The sequence below is a fragment of the Carassius gibelio genome, chromosome B12 (genome assembly GCF_023724105.1).
Source record: "Carassius gibelio isolate Cgi1373 ecotype wild population from Czech Republic chromosome B12, carGib1.2-hapl.c, whole genome shotgun sequence".
NCBI lineage: Eukaryota > Metazoa > Chordata > Actinopteri > Cypriniformes > Cyprinidae > Carassius > Carassius gibelio.
In genome coordinates, this window is record NC_068407.1 from 10,880,614 (window position 1) to 10,903,407 (window position 22,794).

At 37.8% G+C, this 22,794-nt stretch overlaps 1 protein-coding gene across 21 annotated transcripts in view; it reads right to left on the bottom strand.

The window, feature by feature from the left end:
- nrxn1a (neurexin 1a) overlaps positions 1–22,794 on the bottom strand; it is a 170,975-nt gene that overhangs the window by 22,771 nt on the left and 125,410 nt on the right. For 14 of the 21 annotated variants that reach the window (XM_052570700.1, XM_052570697.1, XM_052570691.1 and 11 more), the window contains 4 exons: positions 21,363–21,544; positions 8,062–8,233; positions 3,254–3,343; positions 1,665–1,981 (listed from right to left, as the gene is read on the bottom strand). In XM_052570700.1, coding sequence (XP_052426660.1) covers positions 1,665–1,981; positions 3,254–3,343; positions 8,062–8,233; positions 21,363–21,544 — 761 coding nt within the window. The remainder of the gene's footprint in view (positions 1–1,664; positions 1,982–3,253; positions 3,344–8,061; positions 8,234–21,362; positions 21,545–22,794) is intronic. The other 7 variants (XM_052570704.1, XM_052570703.1, XM_052570701.1 and 4 more) reach the window with 1 other exon arrangement.

Consider the following 22,794-nt stretch of genomic DNA (forward strand, 5'->3'; position numbering starts at 1 on the left):
TTTGTAATGCAATCCACACACAAGGCCATGATAAGCCAACATCACGATTGAGCACTAATAGATCGAAATATCTGTTATTGCACAACTATCGCTTTCACGCGTCGTGCCTGGAGTGCCCTTCAGCAGGGAGGTAATTTAATATGCAGGGCCAGAATCAGTTTTAACCATATCGAATTACGATTTTATTGTTGTGGAAGCTAAATCACAGTGCGTAAAGTCACGCACGAGGAGACGAGACTGAACTGGCCTTGGCAAGCCTGTCAATCACCCCGCTCAGCCTCCTGCTCTGACATGTAATTACAGCGCCACTGTAATTAGAGCTCACTGTCAGGGTCCTGAATGATGCCTCGCGCTTGCCTCGGAGAGAGACAGACTGGCAAGAGAGAACCTGTGAGTTGTAAAGGAGAAAGCAAGTCCACCTATACGGCGCTCATCTTCCCCACTGATTTCCCCCCTGTTCCATTTGCCTGTGGGTTCTCTCTGTTCATAAAGACTTATTGACTGACTCTAGTGTCCTGGCACTCTCTCTCACACTGAGCCACAGCACATCTTCAAAAGAAACAGGCCAATCACTTTACGTCTGAAAGCAATTGAATTGTGCCGGGCCGAAACCCTTTGGCGGTTCGATAATGTGCGATCCAGCCACGGGCTCGTCTTTAAGCGCCCTGGTCTTAGTCTCGAGGCCTCTTTTGCTTGAGAGAGCACAAAGTTCAGTTTAAACTTGCCTTATTGCTGTCTGGGTCACTTATTGAAACACTACTTTTAATGTTTTGGATGGTGAAAGAGAAACCGAGCGAGTGTACGCGAGAGGAATAAAGAGCGAGTCCGAGAGCAATGACGTAGACGGCCAGTAACAGCACAGAGATTAAACACAACACACGGCCTGTCTCTTGCAATCTAAACGCACCAACCGGTTAAGAATCTTCATGACCTCTTCATGACCTTTTCAGTTCTTGATGGTACTGTAACTGGACAAAATCATTCAAAGCAAGACCTGTTCAAATGAATCATTTAGTCCAGTTTGTCAAATGAAGATTAATTTGCTCAGATATCAGACATCTCTACCTAAAAGCAACACCTAGCATATTGATAACAGAACTAGCACAACATGTTTAATGGCTTGAGAAATTTCTAGACTTTTCAAAGCCAGAAAATCCGTATTTTAAAGGAGCACTCAGCCATTTTTTCCTCATTGAAAATTTTTACACATGAGCAAACAAATTGGAAAAAAGTTTATGTAAACATACAAAATAACATCATGGGCACTCAAATGGGATCAAGACATGATAATGTTAATAATAATACTAGAAAGGTAATAAAAGCTGCTTTATTTAAAATGAAGCAGGGTGCTTCATGGGGGCAGATTTCTCGCACACTTTTGCTTGTGGAAGAAATGAAACGTCTGACAGTAAACAGTACGCTTCATAAAATCAGCGGCAATGCAAACCTTCGTCACTGCATGATAAATCCAAAGTAACTGCCATAAATGTACAACAATCACTGAGTGCATCTGTTAAATTCCCAGTTTATTCCAAGTTTTTCATGAATGCAAAACCCTAGTGTTTTCCCATTCATGTCACAATCTGACAAGGAAGAACAAAAATATACCGAACCCCAGCATCAGCTTTCACAGAATAGTGAAGTAGAATAAAGTGGCCGCTGACCTGTGGAGTTGTGGTCTGCTTGCCCTGCCGGTTGGATGCAGTCGTAGTGGTGATGTCGGTGATGGAGGGCGACGTTTCTGAGCGGTTGCCCGTGGCGGAGGCGCTGGACTGGGGTGTAATAGAAGAAGAGGGCATATCTCCCACCAGCCGAGCGCTACCCTCCACACGTACGTTGGGGTCGCCCTCGGCGGCCATGTTGAGCACTTTTAGGCCATTGTAGTACAGCCCCGAGAGCTGGCCCTGGAAGGGCCGACTGCCCTTCTCCCAGCCTCCGATCTTTATGGTAGTCTGACTGTTGAAGATGGTGAGCTGCCGACCTGCCGGGGAAGAACGTTACAGAAAATACAAGGGTGTTCAACAGCCCGCTCCCCCACGTCATAGAGACGCACACATACACATGCACACGCTAACAAACAGACACGCACACGCACACACACGCACACACACGCACACGAAAACAGAACTGATGGAAGTCCTGATGGTAAAACACACAACAACCGTAACCTTATTTTCCCCGGGGATCATGAAGCAATAAATTACACTAATGCTAACAGCAACACTGGTAATTTATCGACTGTAATTTAATGGCTGCTGTTGGCACAAAGTAAAAAAATGAAGGGGATGAGAAAGCTGGGTCCCAAAACAAATCAATGGGACTTTGCTAAAAGGACAATCAAATACATACTAAGATGAGAGACAAAATATTCTTCATCTGTAGAAATTACAAATTTCCCCCTTTTTTGTGTGAGAAAATTACTGGTAATCCTTAAATACAGCAGTTTATTGCAAATCACAAAGCCTGTATGCACAGGTCGAGCAAATTTTATTGAGATTGCCTTTCAGCAAGGGCATTGGCAATTAAAATTAATTAGACTGAAATAAGGTTTATGTGAGAATGGCTTTACAACTACATGAGACATTACAAATGATTCATCATGGTTATAATTCCATTGAAAAGGGAAAGCAAGAAAACAAGCAAACTTGGAAAACAAATCACTTTGAACGATTCAATTTGTTACATACATTGCAGCATGCATTCAAGTCTTTTCCCTACTTGTGTGTTTAACTTGCTTGTTAAAGGGACTTCATATCTGATGCCAATAATCATTGAAGCTATTTAAGAGACATTTGCTTCGAGATTTTAACTGTGCACTTTAGCAGCTTCCAAAAGAAATATGTTTAGCATGACAAGATATGCATATATACATTAAATAGTGTGTGTACATCACTATGAATTCAAATAATTTCCACTGTGGACATGTACTTTAATTAGTCATTTAGATTATTACAGCTGCAAAATAACATTATTTAAATAGGTATTTTAATGATGTAAACATATTTTGTTAATGATTAAACTAACTTCAGTTATCAGTATATTACCAGTCCCTTTAACCTCTGACAGGTTTACAAGTACAGTATAACAACACATTATTGAATTGTACAGTGCATATATTACAAACTACATTTGTTTAATTTTTAAACTTGGTTATACAGGGGATTTATGTTTTAGATGGTTTATTTGCTGTGCAAAATATCACTTGCTTATGATCAAATTATCTTTTATTTAAAGTTTTAATCAGTGTTTTTACCTTTGTCGAGTAGCCATTCGTCAACTACTCGACCAAGCCGATATGGGATTCGCTGTCTAGCAATCGCCAGGCGTTCGTTATCAATGTTGCCTTTAAAGTTTAAAGAGACATTACATTGTTAAAAATCTGAAAGGTCAAAGATTAAAACCTACAGTGAGACATATACCTTAACTGTCTGTTTTTTTCTTCTTTTTTTTCCTCTTATTTTCTCTCTTTCATTTTTTTTTATTTGGAACACCAAGGTTGCATACATAAGAATGATGAAGCTTTTCATTCAAATTAAAATTTAAGCAAACAAATTAACCCTATTTTAATAGAAGCACTATGTTAAATATTCACCTACTCTTCACTCACCAACCAAACTCAATCACGTTTATACACAATATCACTCCTTTACATAGTACATTTACAAAATAGTAATCTTTTAAATCTTTTTAGCAATTTTTCATCTAGTTATACATGAAAACTAGCTCATTTTAATCGAAATATTGACATTACAGTACATTCCAGCGTTTTGCAACCAATTTGATTTTAGCTTCACATTTGCTATCTAATCTAAAAAGTCTATTTTCAGTCATTTTTGATATGATAAATCTCACATTATCAGATCACAATACATTTAAAAACATCAAAGTAGCAGAAAAAACACTCAAAGGATTAAAGCAACAGGAAGATTATCAGTTCATCAGTAATGCATGTAAGATCAGCTCATGTTCATGTTCCCCATGTGAAGTTGAAATTGCTCTGACAAAAGCTTTGACCTCAGAGATGTCTACAGTATATGCAAACATTTAGATGCTTGTTTCGCTACGGTGAGCGCCACGTGATCTCGAGCAGAAGCTGTGCTTAAATGCAGATATTTATGCAACATGTCCAGGTTTAACCAGGTACGGTAGCTCTATTGAATTTAGATTATTTGAAAACATTTACTTCACTCCCATTACGGCCCACACATAATTACCACTCCCGACTTCGCTGGAAAATTCAACATGAAACCTGACTTGCTCAGATTTCCAAAGAGTATAATTACGCCTCACAATTTTTACTCTATGAGCTATTAACTCGTTATTTGTCAATCAGAAAGGAATCTCGCTCTCTCTCTATGTATAAAAATGTTTCCTCAATGAGAAAATCAGCCTGAAAGGCTATGATGTGAGAAATTCAGTGTGAGAATTACCAGCAAATTTCCATTCTAATGTGTTCTCGTTTCTTATATACATATGCACAAATACTGACAGAATTGAAAATTCTATCATCAAACCTGTAAGACTTGCTTTCTTCGGTGGAACACAAAAAGGAAAATCTTGTAAAAAAATATATTGGATACTCTTTTTCAAGTAATGAAAGTGAATGTGAAATATCCCCATGAAATATCTTGTTATATCTGAGTTAGATCTTTATTCGCACTAATTATGTGGAAAATAGCAGCAAAGACATGAGTCAAACAATTTCCTTTTGTGTTCTGCAGAAGAATGAATATCATACAGTTTTGACAAAGCAAGGTGAACAATTTTGACAAATTATTCATTTAAAGCACCAAATTTAAGCTTATGCCACCTCACGTGAGTATGACTGCTCTAGTCGACAGCACTTTTGAGGTAAAGCTCTTTATTCTGTATCTGACACTGAAATGACATGACTAAATTGCTTCTCAAACACAGTACAATACTGTTTTTGATGGGTGATTGCAGAAGAAGAACACCTGTGGACAAGGAAATAAGCCTTCCACAGGGCTGCACGTAAGGACAGGTGAAGTGCTTGACTCTAGATTTGAGTTTGAGAGCGCCAATATTCTGCTGTGAGAGCGGAAAGAAGTTTGAAACTCAGTCCCCCCCTTTCCTTTTACTTTCATTCATTTGTATTTTTTCCCCTTCTTTAATTCCGTCATTTTCTCCCTCCTACCATGTGCAGTCGGGTCTAACTGTGATTTATGTCCACTTGTGCACTTTACCTAGAGTAATCAAGAGTGAAAGGAGTCATTTTTCTCAAATCATAGCTTAAAAGAAACAAGACAAGAAGGGGGAAAAAGCAATAGGAGTTCTTGAAGCGGGATGGTCCAGATGTCTAAGGGCAAGTTGTGTGCATGATTGCACAAACACACGCACGCACACCCACCCACTCACACACATACATACACATGCAGTGGTCATGTTCTGTTTAAATGAGGGGCAGTTGCCTGAGGCGTTCTTGGGTAAAGTGAAAATGACTGCCTAGTTAGCTTAGCATGCTAACAGTCTGAACACCCTTTCTTTGTAAATATTAGACATTTTTATTATAATATTTTTTTAGACACTAGGCATCTAAATAATAATAATATAAAAACACATTTCTGTTGTTTTAGATCTGTTCTGCATCCAGTACACAGTGATTTTCAAGGACAGCAACAACATCTCAATTTGTCCCTCCGCCAGTCCAAACCTCACGCTGTGGCCATTTTGTGCCCAGCAGTAGCTGTGTGGTGGTAATTCTGTCAGGAACATTCTTTTTTTCTTTTATGAAAAAGGTGTACTTAAGTGCTAATTGCGTCCATTTAAGAATGTCTACAACTGGACATAAAGCATAGGTGATTTTAGATGCTATATAGAGGGTTTCGCCCCTCACCTTTCATCAAAGTGCTTTTAAAAATCTGTGATTTTCTGAGCTGTCAGAACTCTTAAAAGTCTTTCCATCACATTCACTGAAAGTATGCAGTATGTTTCACTTTCAATCCTTCCTTTAACAGTCAGAAACATTTTTACATTAAAGGGATAATTCACCTAAAAATTAATATTGTGCCATCATTTACTCACCCGCATGTTGTCCCAAACCTTTATGACTTTTGCTGAACACAAAATATATTTTCTTTGTTAATTAAGATAAATATAGAGTGTATATATATATATATATATATATATATATATATATATATATATATATATATATATATATATATATATATATATATATATATATATATATATATATATAGTACATTGAAAGTAAGTGGGATCCTGTGTTGATTTGGTTTCCATTTAATATAAAAACAGCCAAAAATCTAGTTCTGCAGAAGAAAAAGCTTGATGGCATAATATGAATTTTTGGGTGAAATATTCCTTCAAGTATCATCTGTCCTCCCAGTCAGTTTACGAACAAAGACCTCCCTGTTCTACTAAAATAACAATAAGCAATACAAAACACTCCTGATGTACATTCAGTGACATTTAGATGTTATTTTGATAAGTTTTATTTTATTAATTTTCTTTTTTCAAGTAAAATGGACAAGACTTCAGGGAGATGAATTGAGCAGGGAGTTGAATAAGTTTCACAATGAAAATTCAATTTCTTAGTTTAATACATTCTTTATTGCTATTTGTTATTACTACATTACAATTGCATGACAATCCAGTCGTTTAGGTTAAAGAATGATAGCATAGGTTAAGAGTGGGTGGAAAAATTGCATGCTTTCTTTTTATGCTAAAGCTATTTTAGTTACAGAACTTATCGTTCAAGATAAACAAGCTCCCCATTTTGTTCTCCCTCGTTGTCAATTTAAATTCAATGCATTTATTATCTCGTCTAACGCAGAGCAGAGTCAATCAAGCGCTGATTAAAATGAAGCCGTCATGACTAGTTTTCTTTTTTTTTTAAATATATTTCAGTGGAAAAGTTTCTTCCATTCTGCCATGGACATGAGATGCATTAGTATTCAGACAATCACTAGCGCACCCCTCTCTAAATCCACAGACACAATGGAAACAGGAAGCTGAGAGAAAATGGCACATTACATTGGCTCCATTTTAACAAGCAATTGTCTTCCACTCCAAATAAAAGACGCTGCTGATATTTGGGTTGTTTGTTTACACTAAAACAATGAGTGGGTCTCGGCGAAGAAAAACAGTACCTCTTTTTCCGTGTCTGTTTCTATTTCTATCCCTCTGTATTCTTTATAGTTCTGTTTCCAAGAACTTATGTGTGTTTCTATGATATTTTTTTATTGTATAGTGTATGTCCTAGTTTGTCTGAGTTGTTTTAAATACAAAATGCCAACTCTTGGTTTTAGGATAATCCTGTTAAGATTCTTACGGTTCTCCCGATTAAATTATACAAAATGCAATTCTGTGCAACCAGTCAGTGTATCAACAGCCGAATCTAGTGCGTCTCACGATTATACATTTGCATTTTCCCAGCACATTTTGAATTGAATGACAAGCCGTATTGAACGCAATGATGAGCAACGGACGACAGCGGAGCATTTATGGGAAGCATGAGATTTTCCGAGCTTCATTACCACTTCAGTCGTCGAACACTCGACATTTCAACAGTCTATCACGTCTGCTCCCAAGAAGAAAGACGTTTGCGAAGACCGAGAGCAAATAATCTCTGTAAAGGAAGAGATGGTTTAAGAAGAGCTTGAAGGAAGATACAAATTAAAAGACTAATACAGCCGCCTCCTTTTCATCATGATTGACAAACGAGTGCAATGGGATTATTTCTCATCGCTGATCTCTTGTCAAGCTTTTGTCAGGGCTTTTCAGGCGACTGAGAGGCTGGCGAATTTGATAACCCTGGATCTGACATTTTCAGCCTTCTAAAGCCCCAAGAGCAATCATCTCTGCTGACATTTGGAAAGGATACCAGGGTTACCTTTTTTTAACAGTGAGAAACCACAATCACAGACAAAGGCATTTTGTCCTTAACCCTGTGATTCAGACTCTTTTTCCTGAGCTCTGCCAGCCTTTTATTGTTCCCATTGTGAATAGCTGCATGGCTGAGATTGTGTGTGTGTGTGTGTGTGTGTGAACATGCGTATAAAGGCTGAGGGCTCTTACCCGTTGGGTAGCGCTCAATGACTGGCAGATCATCCACCTGCAAGGTGGCGTTACCACCACTTCTCGTAAAGCGAACTATGTGGTACTTTCCATCATTTACAAACTTTGAGGTTTCTTCGATGTTTATGTCATCGGTGCCCACATTGAACACCACTTTGATATTGCCTCTTTCCTGTAAAAATAGAGAGAGAGAGAAAGAAAAAGAGGGAGGGAGATAAAGAAAGAGAACTTTAAGATTATATCATAGTCATTCTGTTCTGATTCACTCCGCCAACATAAAGTGCTCAGGTTATATGCACTGGCTTATTTTAGCATATGAACATCACATTTAATGACCATCACTCTGTCTTAGCAACCTTGCGGAAGACAATTTTTGATTATTAATAAAGGCTCTCATAGAGAGGCAGCTGTACTCCATCTTAACTGGCAGAATAACAGATGTACCGAATTTATTGAGGACCAAACAAGGTGATAGTTTATCAGCCTGGGCACAATTTCTCCTGACAGCACAGTGCATCAGAAAGATTTACCACTGCTTTAATTCGCCAGAAAAAAAAAGCGGCATTCATATTTAATAACGAAAATATCTATAATTTATGTTTTAATGAGCCCATTACATGAAGGAAATGGATAGCAATAAAGAAACCGGCATGTATTTTTTTCCATTTTTGAAGTTTTGTGATTTTCTTTCGATAATAATTAGTGGGGATATATTTGTTATGTCTGTGTATATAGAGAGAATACCACGGTTTTAGTTCAAACGTTTAGTAAATCTTACATTAAATCAAATTCAGTGTGTATTATTGCATTTGCAATGTGATATGTAAGTGATAAAGTACAGTCAGCCTGTCATTATGACAAAATAAATCCTGACAGGTTGATCAGGACACCATCATTCAGCAGGAGCTCTCGTATCACCCTAAAGCAGTTTATTTTGGATTAATGACCGGCTGACTGTACACCATCCTGCTCATTACATGATTACTTACCAATTAAAGAAATAAATGGACATGAAATATTGATTGCAGCTGAAATTATTCAATTACAAGAAAGAAAATGCTGAGTGATATGAGAGACGTACTGCAGCTGATGCTTTGTACAATGTTCATTAAACAAGCCACTGCGGATTATACAAAAACATTATACAGCTTTGTGGAAAACTGCAGTTCAAAAATTGTAAAAGATGACAGCTGCACTGTATAACTGCCTGTTGTCTCTCATATCACAATGTATCCTCTTTCTTAACATTTTGTAAAATAATTTCAACTCAATCCCCTTTGAATCAGATACAAAACCCTTCAGCTTCTGATTTCTAATATATATATATATTTATATATATATATATATATATATATATATATATATATATATGCATATATGCATACAACACAGATGGAATCTGCCATTTTAAAGGAGGTGGCATGACTGTTGCAGATGTCAAAGTAAAATTTGCTGTGCCACACATTAAGCCTTGTAAACTAAATAATACTACTTTTTCATTCCTGTTCATGTTCAAAAGTTTTTCAACAGGCCTGCAGGCGGATAACATAATCGAATCACAGGAAATCACAGGAAAAAATAACCTTATAAGATTTTTCCCTCTTGAAATCAGTGCCTCAAGGCAATATGCTGGTCATACAGAATAATGTGTGACAGTCTCAGTGAAACGGAATCTAATCTGTATTCTGATGCGCTGCTTGTCATTTTCAGTGTAAATTCTCATCGATGCATGTTTCTGTCTTATTAATGCAAGCAGTGAGAGTGAAATAACTCTGTGTGGTTCACATCCACACCACTAGATGGCGACAATCCTTAATGGTTTCCTATTTGATGCAGCTCAGTGGGTGGGATTGTCTTTTGCTAATTACAATCAAACGTATTCATGTGCAAACAATCTTCTCTTATGAAAGCACATGCTAATAATACTCACTCGATCCACTTGCTGCTCGTCTTATATAAAACAGTAGCTATGCCCACTCTATGCTCTCCTTGATGACCTGTGTGCCCACATGCACTACTTAGTTAACTAAAAACTTGTTGCAAACTTGTTAGAAACATTATTACAAGCCTGCACATGAGCACAAGCAATGGTGAAAATTGTTATTTGACATATTTACAACAGATGGAGGCCATTAGTTTAAAAAACTCAAAAAAAAAAAAAAAAAAAGGCTGCTGTGGGAACTAGTCCTTTCGACTGATTTATTGCAGATTGCAAAAGCTACATGTGGCATTTCAAAATAATGAAATGGGGTGTGTATGAGAAGATCCCTTCGTGAATTCCCCTAATTCACACCTATCTGCCAGAAGAGAGCAAGGAGAGGACAAATCGCAACACCAGACTTCATTATACCCTCCCAGGAGATGTGTGTTTTTGTCTGGATACTCACAAGCTCTCTTTTTCTGACACACGCACACACACACACGCCCCATGTTGTCATCTCCAGCTGGATGCTCCTTCCGCCTCTCACACCCCATAATGAAGACAGATTCTGCCCGTTAGCCCTATCCTCTTCCCATCACCGGGAACAATGGGGCAGCGTCTCCTTCACCCTCCTCTGTGCTCTCTAACAGTATTTCTCCAGGGCCAATCTCTCACTCCCTGCACATCTTTTCAGCTTTGTGGTCAGAGCAGTCATGTGAGAGCTTGGCCCACACTCCAGTGGGCTGTGACACGCCACGCCCTCCTCTAATTGGAGAACGACCTCTCTTTCACCCTTCCGTCCAGGCCATCCTTTGGGTAGCTGACCTCATTCTTCTTTCGATGAGGCGGCTGGGACCAGCACCAAGGGTGGTAGGCTTTTTGAATTCTCGGAAATGACAGCGTTGACTCAATCACATCAGGCAAGGGGGAATGTGTTAATGGTAATGAAGATACTTTTAGATTTAGTTTTTTACCTAACTTGTTTTTCACATTGATTTAAATAGGATAATCTTATACCATATTGACATAAAAATACAAAGAGTAAGAAAATATATTCCATTTGTTGTTATCAACAAAATTAAGGGCATTAATATTACATTGCAAGGTTTCCCAAACTGGGTTTATGAAGGTTCTGCAGGGGGTTTATGAGTTTAATGAAAAGCTAATAATTGATTAAATGTGACACTGGACCACAAATCCAGTCATAAGGGTCAATTTTTTGAAACTGAGATTTATACACTGTCAGAAAGCTGAATAAACAAGCTTTCTATTGATTTGTTAGTACAGGAAAATATTTGGCTGAGATACAGCAATTTGTAAATCTTGAATCTGAGAGTGCAAAAAAAAAAAAAAAAAAAGAAAAGAAATAAACAAATAAAAAATTCGAAATATTGAGAAAATCATTTTTAAAGTTGTTCAAATTAAGTTCTTAGCATTGCATATTACTTTTAAATGGAGTTTTAATATATTTATATATTTACAGAAGAACATTTACAAAATATCTTCATGGAACATGATCTTTAATTAATATCCAACAGATTATTGGCATAAAAGAAAAATCAATAATTGTGACCCACACAATGTGTTGCTGGATATTGCTACAAATACACCCGTGCAATTTATGGCTGGTTTTGTGTTCAAGGATCACAAATCATAAGAATGTTACGTTAAAATAAATATATTTTAAAATGAATCAAAATATAACATTCACTGATTTTTTTTTTATATTTTATTTGTTCATCTGCATGTCATGTGACACGTCATAGAAGCATGAACATGCAAATGTAATATTTCACTATTAAAATATTTAATCCAATAAAAAATATATTAGGTGAAAGAGAATCAGATGACAAAATATTTGTGCCTTTTTAATGTGTTTGAAAGACAAACACCATCCAAAGTAATGCACGGTAAAAAATAAACGACTAATTGATAATTTAAATAAATTAGTGTATAGTTGATGTAATTAGTTGATGCAATGTTGAAACACTTTTTAAGCCTGAAATGATTTTTGTAAATCCAGATGCCACCGAACTAATGACAGATCTCTGTGTAAATGTCCACAAAACTGGAAGACCTTCTGAGTGTCTAGAAGTGGTAGGCTATTTTAGAAAGGAACATTTAAATTATGAAAAAAAGGAATCCAGGGATAATCAATAAAATATGAATAAATGATTGCTATCGTGTACATGGTATGTAATCTTGTAATCCATAAAAAGTAACTGTAGCCTGATTACGAATATTTTAAAACGTAATTTAATCTAATTACTTTACGTAATCCAGATTACATGTAATCAATTCTGGAAATGTGTAAGCATTTTTTGAAGTTGGAAAAGGGGGCTCAGACTTTCACAGGGGCTTCTTCCTGCAACTTAAAGTGGGCATAGTTTAAGAGAGACACCCTACGCCCTACATTCAGTCCCGGGTGTGATAGTGTCCCAGATTCGCAGAATTTCTATAAAAAAAAAAAAAAAAAAGAAAGAAAGAAAAGAGAGAAGGCGGCTCTATTATGAATGCCTTAGGGGCTAAACATACTGGAGGGGAGAGCAAAATTGAGCCGTGACACCAAATCCCAGATTATCACAGAATAACAAATGTTTTGGGTGCTGTGCTCAGGATTCTGTGTTCGGTAAATGATCCCTAAAGCGAGCGAAGGATGGGGTGTCATTTAAAAGGAGGGCCTGGTTCCACACGGCTGCGTCTTGGCTGTTCCTGTCCATCTCAAGCTTCAGGTCACCTCTCCACTGAGGCCTGCAGTGCTGCTCTAAATATAAAGAACTAATACAACTGGATTCTCATTAGACTCAGTGGGGGTTGTTATAGCAACACTGTTCTCTAGGGTTCTCTCGTTTCTTGTAGGCAATTAGATGACAACCACGCTGCCATCCTGATTGACAGAGCATTCATCTACTCTGGAACTGCAGCAGCCTCCTCTTGCCAGACACAAAAATAATTCAGTTGTTCTTAACTTCACAATATGTAGTTTAGAGCTGTACGTTTCTTCTGCTTATAAAATATGCTTGTTATATTTATGACTTAATACAAGACACTACAGGTCATAATCATCACCATACCCCAATTTGCATATTCATAGTACATTAAGTGAATTTTGTATTACAAGTTTTTTAAAATGTTGTTTAAATATGCAAATGAGCCATTACCTATTTAAAATACACTCATTTGCATACATTTGTCAGGAAATCTGAATATTGGATAAAGCCAGGTTAAAAATTTGTTTTGTTGATATATTAGAGATAAGTGTTCTCACAGAGGGGATTCAGAATATTTTCAACCCTCTAAAAATACTGTCAATAGCCAAAAATAATTATTTTGACCAGGAATGGAATGTAGTTTAGTGCATATTTCTGGTTTGTTCTTGAAAAAAAAAGAAAAAAAAAAAAGAAGAAAAAAATACTTTTATTTAAAAAAAACTTTAAAGATCAGTATTGTAATTGAAATCAACAGACTTAAATATATATTATGGAAGGAAGACAAGTTGTGGTGGCACAATCTTAAAATTGACTGGTGCTTTAAAAAAGTGGCAGTTTACCAAAAAAAAAAAAAAAAAAAGCTCTATTATCATTTACTCACCCTAACTGTCATTCCAAACCTGACTTTTTCCCTCTGTGAAACACAAGCTGTCGATAAGCTGGAGCTGTTTTTTTCTATATAATAAATGTCAATGGGGTCCAAAACCACCCCATTGACATCAAAGACAGTTTCCTTGGTTCCACAAAGAACGCTGCACAACATGAGGGTAAATTATGACAGATTTTTCATTTTTTTGGGTGAACTATCCCTTTAAGCTCTAAATAAATCGATGGAATAACTGATATTAATAACAGGCAGAATGTTCCATCACGAGCAGCCAAACACACACATGCACACACACACTTAGGGCTGGGACGGTTGCACCAGAAACCTGGAAGACAGAAGAGGCACTAATGATGTGTCTTATTTAGGTAAAGGTGCAGGTAGAAGCTTATGGTGTATGACAGAGTATGTGTACCAAATCGGGGATCCTGATCTGCCATGGTATTCAGCTTAAATGAGCTGGTGCACCCAGGAAACTACAGCCACTTTACATAAAGAGCCTCTCAGTAATGCTCAGGCTAATACCAAGGGAATGCATTTAATTGGATAGAACACCCAGACATGCAATATCTGCTCTCATAAATAACTTGTGTTTGATATTAGATCAAAATATCACACCGTGTGTGACACACTCCAGAGTGCATGTGCCCTTATGTTTGAGAACTGCAGGTTTAGTGGAACAGATAAATGTGTTTTGTCCACAGAATAATTCCACTTTGGCAAGCAGTTCTTGTTGTTTCACCCCCTCCTTCTCCTCTCTTTATTTGTGTCTCTCTCTCTCACGCACGCCAGCATTCGCGCGCTCTTGCAAACTCTCTTTATCTTCTGGTAAGGACTGGATCTGGTGAGATCATGAATCTTTTTGGCAGCAGAGAATTCTTTTCCAAGTTCTCTAAAAAACGAAAATAGCACTCTGTCCTTGTTCCTCCCGAACCTGAAAACCACATGCTTTCATGGGCGTTGTCTACAGAAGCTATCCAAGACGTCATGCATATTGTCTCCCTACTGCTGAGGGAAAAAACACAAAAGGCATACAAATACAAACGGCGGCCTGAATGCAGTATCTCTCGCAGACAATATCATTTCATATTACAATCCACATATCTAAGGCAGACTGCAGCGCTGCTATTTTTGTAGTGATCCTTGTCAACCCGTCACTGGGCTTCAATAGTAACACGTTCTTTCATGCATTGACTCTAATCTGAAGAAAAAAGCGTCGTAAATATTTTTTTTTTAAATGCAGAGGAACGAGTGGGCTGGGTTTGTCACAAAGAGAGCGTTTAAAAGAACACCTGTCTCTTTTATTTTGATAAATAAATTGAAATATTCGGCTTTCACTTCTTCTGCCATCTGTCTTCAGATACTAAAGATAGCAGAGGCATGGTTTGCCATATGGTGCACTTTTTCAAGAAAAAATGGCTGACGAAGACCAAACATTAAATCGTCTGTGGCCAGTCAAACTGTTCTCCACGCCACTCGCAAATTGCATAATGACCTGGCATATAGTTTGACGGTATGTAAAAATGACAGAGTGCATGAATGATTTGTACTCAAATTATGCGGGTAAGTGGATAGAGGAAGCAAGTGTCGCTGAGTTTCGACTGAGAGAAACAAAATGGCATTTTTCCAAAGCCCTGGCTGTTTCTATCTAAGCTGCTGGGTGGGGACAGGCTTAGTCCGCACTGACGGTATGAGGTCAGCAGACACTTTGCTGTCACTCAGAGCCATGTCACACGTCACTCATGTCTGACCAGGTATGTCCTGCCCACTCAGACACAAGTGAAGCAGAAAATCAGCATCTGTCACTCTCTTTCACTTTCACCTCCATCCAAATGTGAGTGAGTGTGCATGCATGTGTGAGTCTCCCGGGCTGTCCGGAGTCACTTTGACTGGAGACATCTAAAGTATATACAACATATACAACAAAATATGGGGAATTTATATATATATATATATTGAACACAAAGAGTGATTTAAAAAAAATATATATCCAGTTTATTCTTTTTCATACAATGAAAGTGAATGGAACTTAATCTGTAATGCTCTACAACAACAAAAATGCAGCATAATCTTGTCCATATAAACTGTGTTCTATATTATATCCAGTCTTCTGCTGCCGTATGTTTTGGCATACGAAAGTCTAAAATGTAAGTTATGAAAGTTAATGCACTGATCTCTGTTTAATGGACTACATACACTACTGTTGAAAAATGTGGGTCTTTTTTGAAATAGTAATTTAGGCTTTTATTCAAAATGCATGGAACACTTTCAAAAGCAACATTAAAGACTTCTACATAATAAATGCTGTTTTTATTTATTTTTCTCACAGTTTCCACAAAAAATAAACAATTATTAAGCAGCACAACTGTTTCCAACATTGATAATAATAATAAAAAAATGTTTCTTGGGCACCACATCAGCATATTAGTATAATTTCTGAAGGATTGTTTCACTGAAAACTGGAGTAATGCATGCTGAAAATCCAGCTCTGCTATCACAGAAATAAATATATTAAATAAATATATATCACATTTTAAAATATATTCAAGTAGAAAATATTAACATTTTTTAGTATTATTTCAAAACATTACTTTTTTTTACTGATTAAATAAACGCAGCCAACATTAAAAATCATACCGAACCTAAACTTTTCAATGGTAGTGTCTACAAAAATGGCATATTGATGCATTACACTATTGGTTCTCTCATCATAAAATGTCTTTAGTGGTAATGACACCACTATAATCAAGACTGTGATAGTATATGTTTATATAAAAAAAAATGTTCATGATTTTTATTTTTTTCTTTCAAAAAATTTAGTCTCCATTCACTTCCATTTCATTCTTCAAAAATTCACACTTTGTGCACCATGGAAGAAAAAGTCATACGAGTTTGAAACAAATAGGGTGAGTAGCAATTTTTGAGTGAACTATCCCTTTAACATGGTCAATGTCATCTCAGCACAGGTGTTCTCTGAAAGCTGTTTCCTTTCACATCCTTTCTCTCCTTCTCTCACACACACATTCCCTATCCCCCTGTCAGTACTACTGTTCACACCTCTGTACCTCTCACTGCTGAGTTAGCTGTGATCCTCACCATTCTTCAATTGGACTGATGTGCTCATTAGACTGCCCACACGCTCACACACACCCACACACACACACACGCTTACACACATGCTTACACACACACTTTTGGCATTGAGAGTGTGAGAGGTCAGAAAGTGCTAATGATTTGGTCAAACCCCAGGGGTATAATCACTTGGCTTTGACTCGTTTACAGTCATCATCCATTTCTCTTTCACTCCTGTCTTGCTTGGCGGCTTGCACGGCTGCCACAAATGACCGGGCGGTCCGCAGGGCATTTGGCCATGGGTTCGAGCAGCTGGCAAGCTCATCTTGAGCAGAAGAAATGTATTTAATAGGCCATTACCCCTTAAAATGTGCCGTTATGCTGAGTGAAAGAATGTATACCAATGGGTTTCTTTTCTGTACAGTGCCTGTCTCACCGTTCCTTACAGTTCTCGCTCTCAGTCTTATTTCCCTCTCGCTCTCTCTCTGCATGAGCAAGTGGCTCAACGATTTGGGGTGAACGATGACTAATGATAATCCCCAGTGATGGTGATATGATGAGATTTAAATGAACTCTGTCACAAATGGTTAGGGTCATACGCAGAAATGGGGCGGGGGATTGAGGAGGGACGCCACTGTCTGTTTGAAAAATCAGGACATCAAGGGCCGCTCGTTAACATGGTCAATGATCCTAAGTTAATTCACTTTCAGAAAGGCAGTCTCTGGATAATGATATCCTCCCAGCCTACAGACAGGTTTATCAAAACATTCCGTTACATCACTGAACAGTCTTGCCATTAATGTCAATACTGACATACTTAATCTTGTCAGTGCCTTAATAGAATTTACGAAAATGGAAGGGACATTTTTTCCCCTTGTTAATTATGGGGTAAAAACGGTACTGGATATCTATAATGATTTCAACTGCTTTATGGATGGTTAGTGGTGTAGGTACAGCTAATTTACCCTCCTACACAAGGCTGATTCATTTAGTAAATACCTTTTATGCTGGCTTAGCAGTCATCAGTTCAACAAGCATCAAAAATGGCAGACGAAGCACTGCAGAGACTCCACCAGTCACACATTAGAATTAGCCTAGATATCCACCGCTAATCGCATCAAGACATTAAGGGCCTTTAATTTGCTCATAAACATTCCCTGCCATCCCTATGCCAAAAAGCCATATATCAGTCATGGATGCCTGATTAATTGTCACGCCAATATATGGAAATATATAATCTGTGATAATCTTAATTACAGGCATTATGTAAAGTGTTACATATCTTGGACTTACGCAACTCCTGCAAGTTCATTTTATGATGCATTTCACGAAGACATCACTGCTACTTACCACCTTGCATTCTTAAGTCAATATCTGAGCTGAGATGAGAGGAACACAATGTTCTGAGTACAGGAGATGGTAAATCATAACCCAGTCTACTGGGCATCTGATATCACAAGCTCTGAGCTTGTGTGATTTTTCTGATTGATAACACATACTGAAACAACATATCCATGCTGCAAATTTACATAGGGCGCAGGGTTCGAGAATAAAATGTATTACAAAAATAAAAACCTTACCAAAATCTCTTTTCATTTTTGTCAAGAAATATTATTGAGGACTGCTGTACATGACTCTACTACGAGAGCATTCATGTGTGCATTTGCCAGATTTCAAGAGTTCAAATCCCTGAATAAGAGCTTCTCTGTTACAAGGAAACATCTTCTGCCCAGTGTTTTATTTATTTTTTGCAATCTGGCAACCATGCGCAGGTGCTTGCTCTTCATTGTGAAAGCACCGCTGACGATACTCCGAAAACAGTGACAAGCAAACTGGAGTTTAGCAATCTTAATGAAAGTGTCATTCAGCCGGTCTGTGTTCTGTCATGAGACCTGGACTATAATGTTTGTGATTGTGTGGTCGCTGAATAAATGCATATACTCAACCGCTGTTGTTTTAATAGAGAAACCTAGGCTATTTCAATATGGAATTATTGGAATTACTATTAGGAGTGGTATCGAGCTTACACACACACATATACATTTATATATATATATATATATATATATATATATATATATATATATATATATATATATATATATATATATATATTTATACACATGTGTGTGTGAGTGTTTGAAAATATGATTTATCTTAAGCAATATTCTCATAATTTATTTTTACATTTACGCTGAAAAATACAACTGCATTAAATAAAATATGGCGGGCCATCACAACTAAATTAATGTATAGGAAACACTGCTTTTCAACTAAAGTAAAACACCAGTAGCTGCCAGTAGTGAGCGATTAATTAGTGAGTCATTGAATCGTTCATTCAAATGATTCCTTCAAATGGCAGATTCATCAGATGCTCTTGAATGGGCTAATTAAACTTTGACTCAACCGATTTGACTCAACCGATGTGCTGTGTTTCCGCCTAAAATGTAAGTGACCTAACATAACTGTATTTGCTTATAGAACTGTTTATAGAACAGTTAAACAGTTTAAATCGTAATGGTGAAAACATTGTGTGATGGTGCCCAACTAACTGTATTTTAAAAATAAAAACTTTCCAATTTTAATTTTTACATCAGAATGCTTAGTTTCTTATATAGACGAAAATATGATTTCACTGACTAAATCTACACTAAAATGCTCAGACATTTTGTCAACTACAACTTGACTAATCAAAAACAGGACAAGGTTCACTAAATATGATAATAACTAAAACATACATTTGAAACAGGATTAAGACAAAAAAATGGCTGCCAAAATTAACCCTAGGTCACATTTTTCCCTGAAATTAGAAGTGATGAGGATTGAAGCTTTTAAGCGCAAAATGAACATAAAAGATTATATAATCATAAAAAGATAGACAAACCTAATTCGTTTTTTTTTTTTCAGTGCTCAATTACTTTTATTTTATTGAACCGAATGGTCAGGATACTCTTTTAAATAAATGTTTAGGTGAACTGACCCTTTAAATAAAAGTATGAAGTACATGGGGGCATTGCAGCACTGTAGCTGAAGTCATATTTAGACACCAGCAAGTATCGTAAACTCCAGGGCTCAGCTGGAGAAACCATTACCTCACCGCGCTCGGAACGCATTTGCTGAGGCAGTCGTGCAACAGTCACGCCATGATGCCACCCCTGAGAGAACTCGCTGGTTCTTCTGGGAATCAAGTTTGTGATTACAGCAGGAGTGGGCGTCGAAAAAATAGAACGCAGGAAAAATAAATAAATAAAAACACATACAACTCTTCGAACCTCAGTGCCAAATACTTTCCCGTCCCCCTTGCCTCCACCTCCTCCACCTCCCACTCCTTAAGCACAGCGTGTCATAGGAAATGCGGGTTCTATCAAATAGCATCTTCTGAGCAAGCGTTGGTAGCGCCTTCTGTTCTGAACATTATACAGATTTTATTCATGAGGGCGGTCTGAGGCGCTGGAACTTTCTAAAACAGACCAGCACTTTGAGTGCTGGAGGAGGCGTAGAACACTATGATTACCCTAATGATCATTCAGGGCTCGTCGGGAGCATGATTTTCTGTGAATTTCCACTCTGGGATTTGTGTGAGAATGAATGAACAGCGGGAATTCTCAGGGGAATGTGTATAAGTTTGAGCAAGTTCAGAAGTCTGAGACCATTTAAACCTGGAAATAAACTTTTAAGGTTTTGAATCAGAAATTTTGGTACGAAATAAACAAGAACCACACAGTAACTTTTTTATTTTTTCTAGTCTACTTCAAAATTTTAAGTTTAAATCAATGTTTTATTTGCTGAATAATTGTAATTATTTGTGAGATTTAGCAACAATTTCTGAGTAAAAAGCTTTAACACCTAATTTTCATTACATAATATATATATATATATATATATATATATATATATATATATATATATATATATATATATATATATATATATATATATATATATATATATATACATACATATATAAAACATTTCAGAGTTCTTTTTAAGTAAAAATATTTCAACAGCAAGTTTACATGACATAAAATGTAAAATAAAATAAAATAAAACTAAATAAAATTTGAGTTGAAAATAAAATAAAGATTAATGTAGTACATTTTACAAGACAATACTCCCAGTCATTCTGCTTCAGAATTCCAAGTTTAAATCAATGTGTTATTTGCCGAATCATAATTATTTGTGAAATTTAGTAACAATTTCTAAGCAAAAACAGTTTCAACACCAAATTTTCATGACATAAGAGGAACGAATAAAAGAGTTGAAAATAAAACAAAGTTTAATGGAGTACATTTTACGAGACAATACTCTGACTCACCAAGTTTAAATCAGTGTGTACTTGCAGATTATTTTCAAATATTTGTTACATTTACCAGTTATTTCTGAGTGAAAATAGTTTCAAGCCCAATACTCTTCACATGTATATAAGATTCTGTAACAGTTTCTGGTCTAAATGACTTTACTTGTGGCACCAGTCATGCGACTCTTTGCAACTCACTGGATAATTCTCAAATAATGCAGGATAACAAGACCATCAGGTTTGCAAACTTGTAAAATTAATGCAGCTCATTGCTGTTGCATTAAAGAAATTCTGATCATTTATTGAAATTAAATGTTCACTTGAATTGTTATGTTTTGAAAGACAGATGCATTTTTACTAGTGGCCTCAAAGTTTGTAACCCAACAATAAGTGTGTGTTTGTTTGTGTGAGACTCACAATCTGAAGTTGCAGGTAGTCTCCCAGACCGGAAGAGCTGTCCACCCTAACCAGCACTGCATCCTTCTGCTGGGTGCTAAAGCCGACAGCCAGTCTGTCGGCTCGTGTGCTCGGTCTGTCGTTGGGTGGCCATGTGTACACAATGAGCCCTCCATCACGTCCGAATATGTATGTGGTTCCCACTGCAGAACGAGAGAGAGAGAGAAACAGAATATTAAATGCAAGAACATCAAAGTAAGTGGGAAAAGTATTTCCATTTTGCTTGTGTGTGCGTGCATATGCAGGGCTCTGCTCCATTACACAAAGCGCGGGAGTATCTTGATGAACCCATCAGAGTGCCAGACAGCCCCTGCTGGTCCCTGATTGGCTAAATTATAGCCCTTATGTGACCCTCGCTACGCTGATGTCACCAGGAGCACCTGTGTCTGCCGAAGCATGAGCTAAACAGAGTCGCTCTCGCTACAACCACTCAACGCACGCAACCCCCCATCCAAGCCTGGGGCTGATTGAGCTGATTACAGCCGCTCTCTTCACCCGCCGACACACCGGACAATCAATCCAGCCCCACGGCCCCCGGCCCAGCGCCTACTTCTGCATGCATTTATTCTGCCAAAGGTGGGCAAACACGGCACGGACTAGACAGCTATTCCTGCTCGGCGAGACGCATGCTAATGCCTGATGGAGCTAATTACAGTGTCAGAGGCAGGTAGCTTACTGTGAGCAGGGTCACTGCGATTAAACGCCTGCAGGAAGGTTTCTCTGGGTTTTTGCATCGGGAGAAACGCTACTAATGGAGTTGATCTCATTAACTGGCGGACAGCGCTAGCTCTTTTGATCAGGCGTGACTTCAATTGCAAAATGGGGTGAAAACGCTTCGATTGTGGCAGGTGCAGTCGGGGTAATGTTCGCAGAGCAAAGAGCCCATCAACCTCAAGATAACAGCCTCGGGAGATGCGAGACGCACTTCTACACTCTCCTCTCGGCGGAGCGTGACTGCTGCGCTTCTGAGCTCCAGATGCAGATAAGATGGATGGCGAAGCAACATGGGGAAAAAACCCAGAGGAGGCCGGAGCTCTCAGAAGAGCAAGAGGCCCCCCGAATTAAAGTGCTGAGAGTGGTTTCAAAAGGGCTGGGTTATTTCCTGGCACGTTCCTATATTTGCAGAGCTGTGCTCATTAGCTCCACTCTGTGTGATTTTCACCAGAGGGCTCTCGCCGGCACCCCTTGAACGCATCTCATTGAGCCTGTTTCACACCGTGTCAGCGATCGGCTTGACCCCCTCCAGGGCAGGCACATTTGCTTACAAGGGTACACAAATGTTCACGAGCGCACACGGATTCACGCGCAAACTAACGCCCGGTTAGTGACGACTCCCTTGACAGGCTCGTTCCAAACGCTGGGATGTGAGCTCTGCTCATTAGCGGGGCTCAGA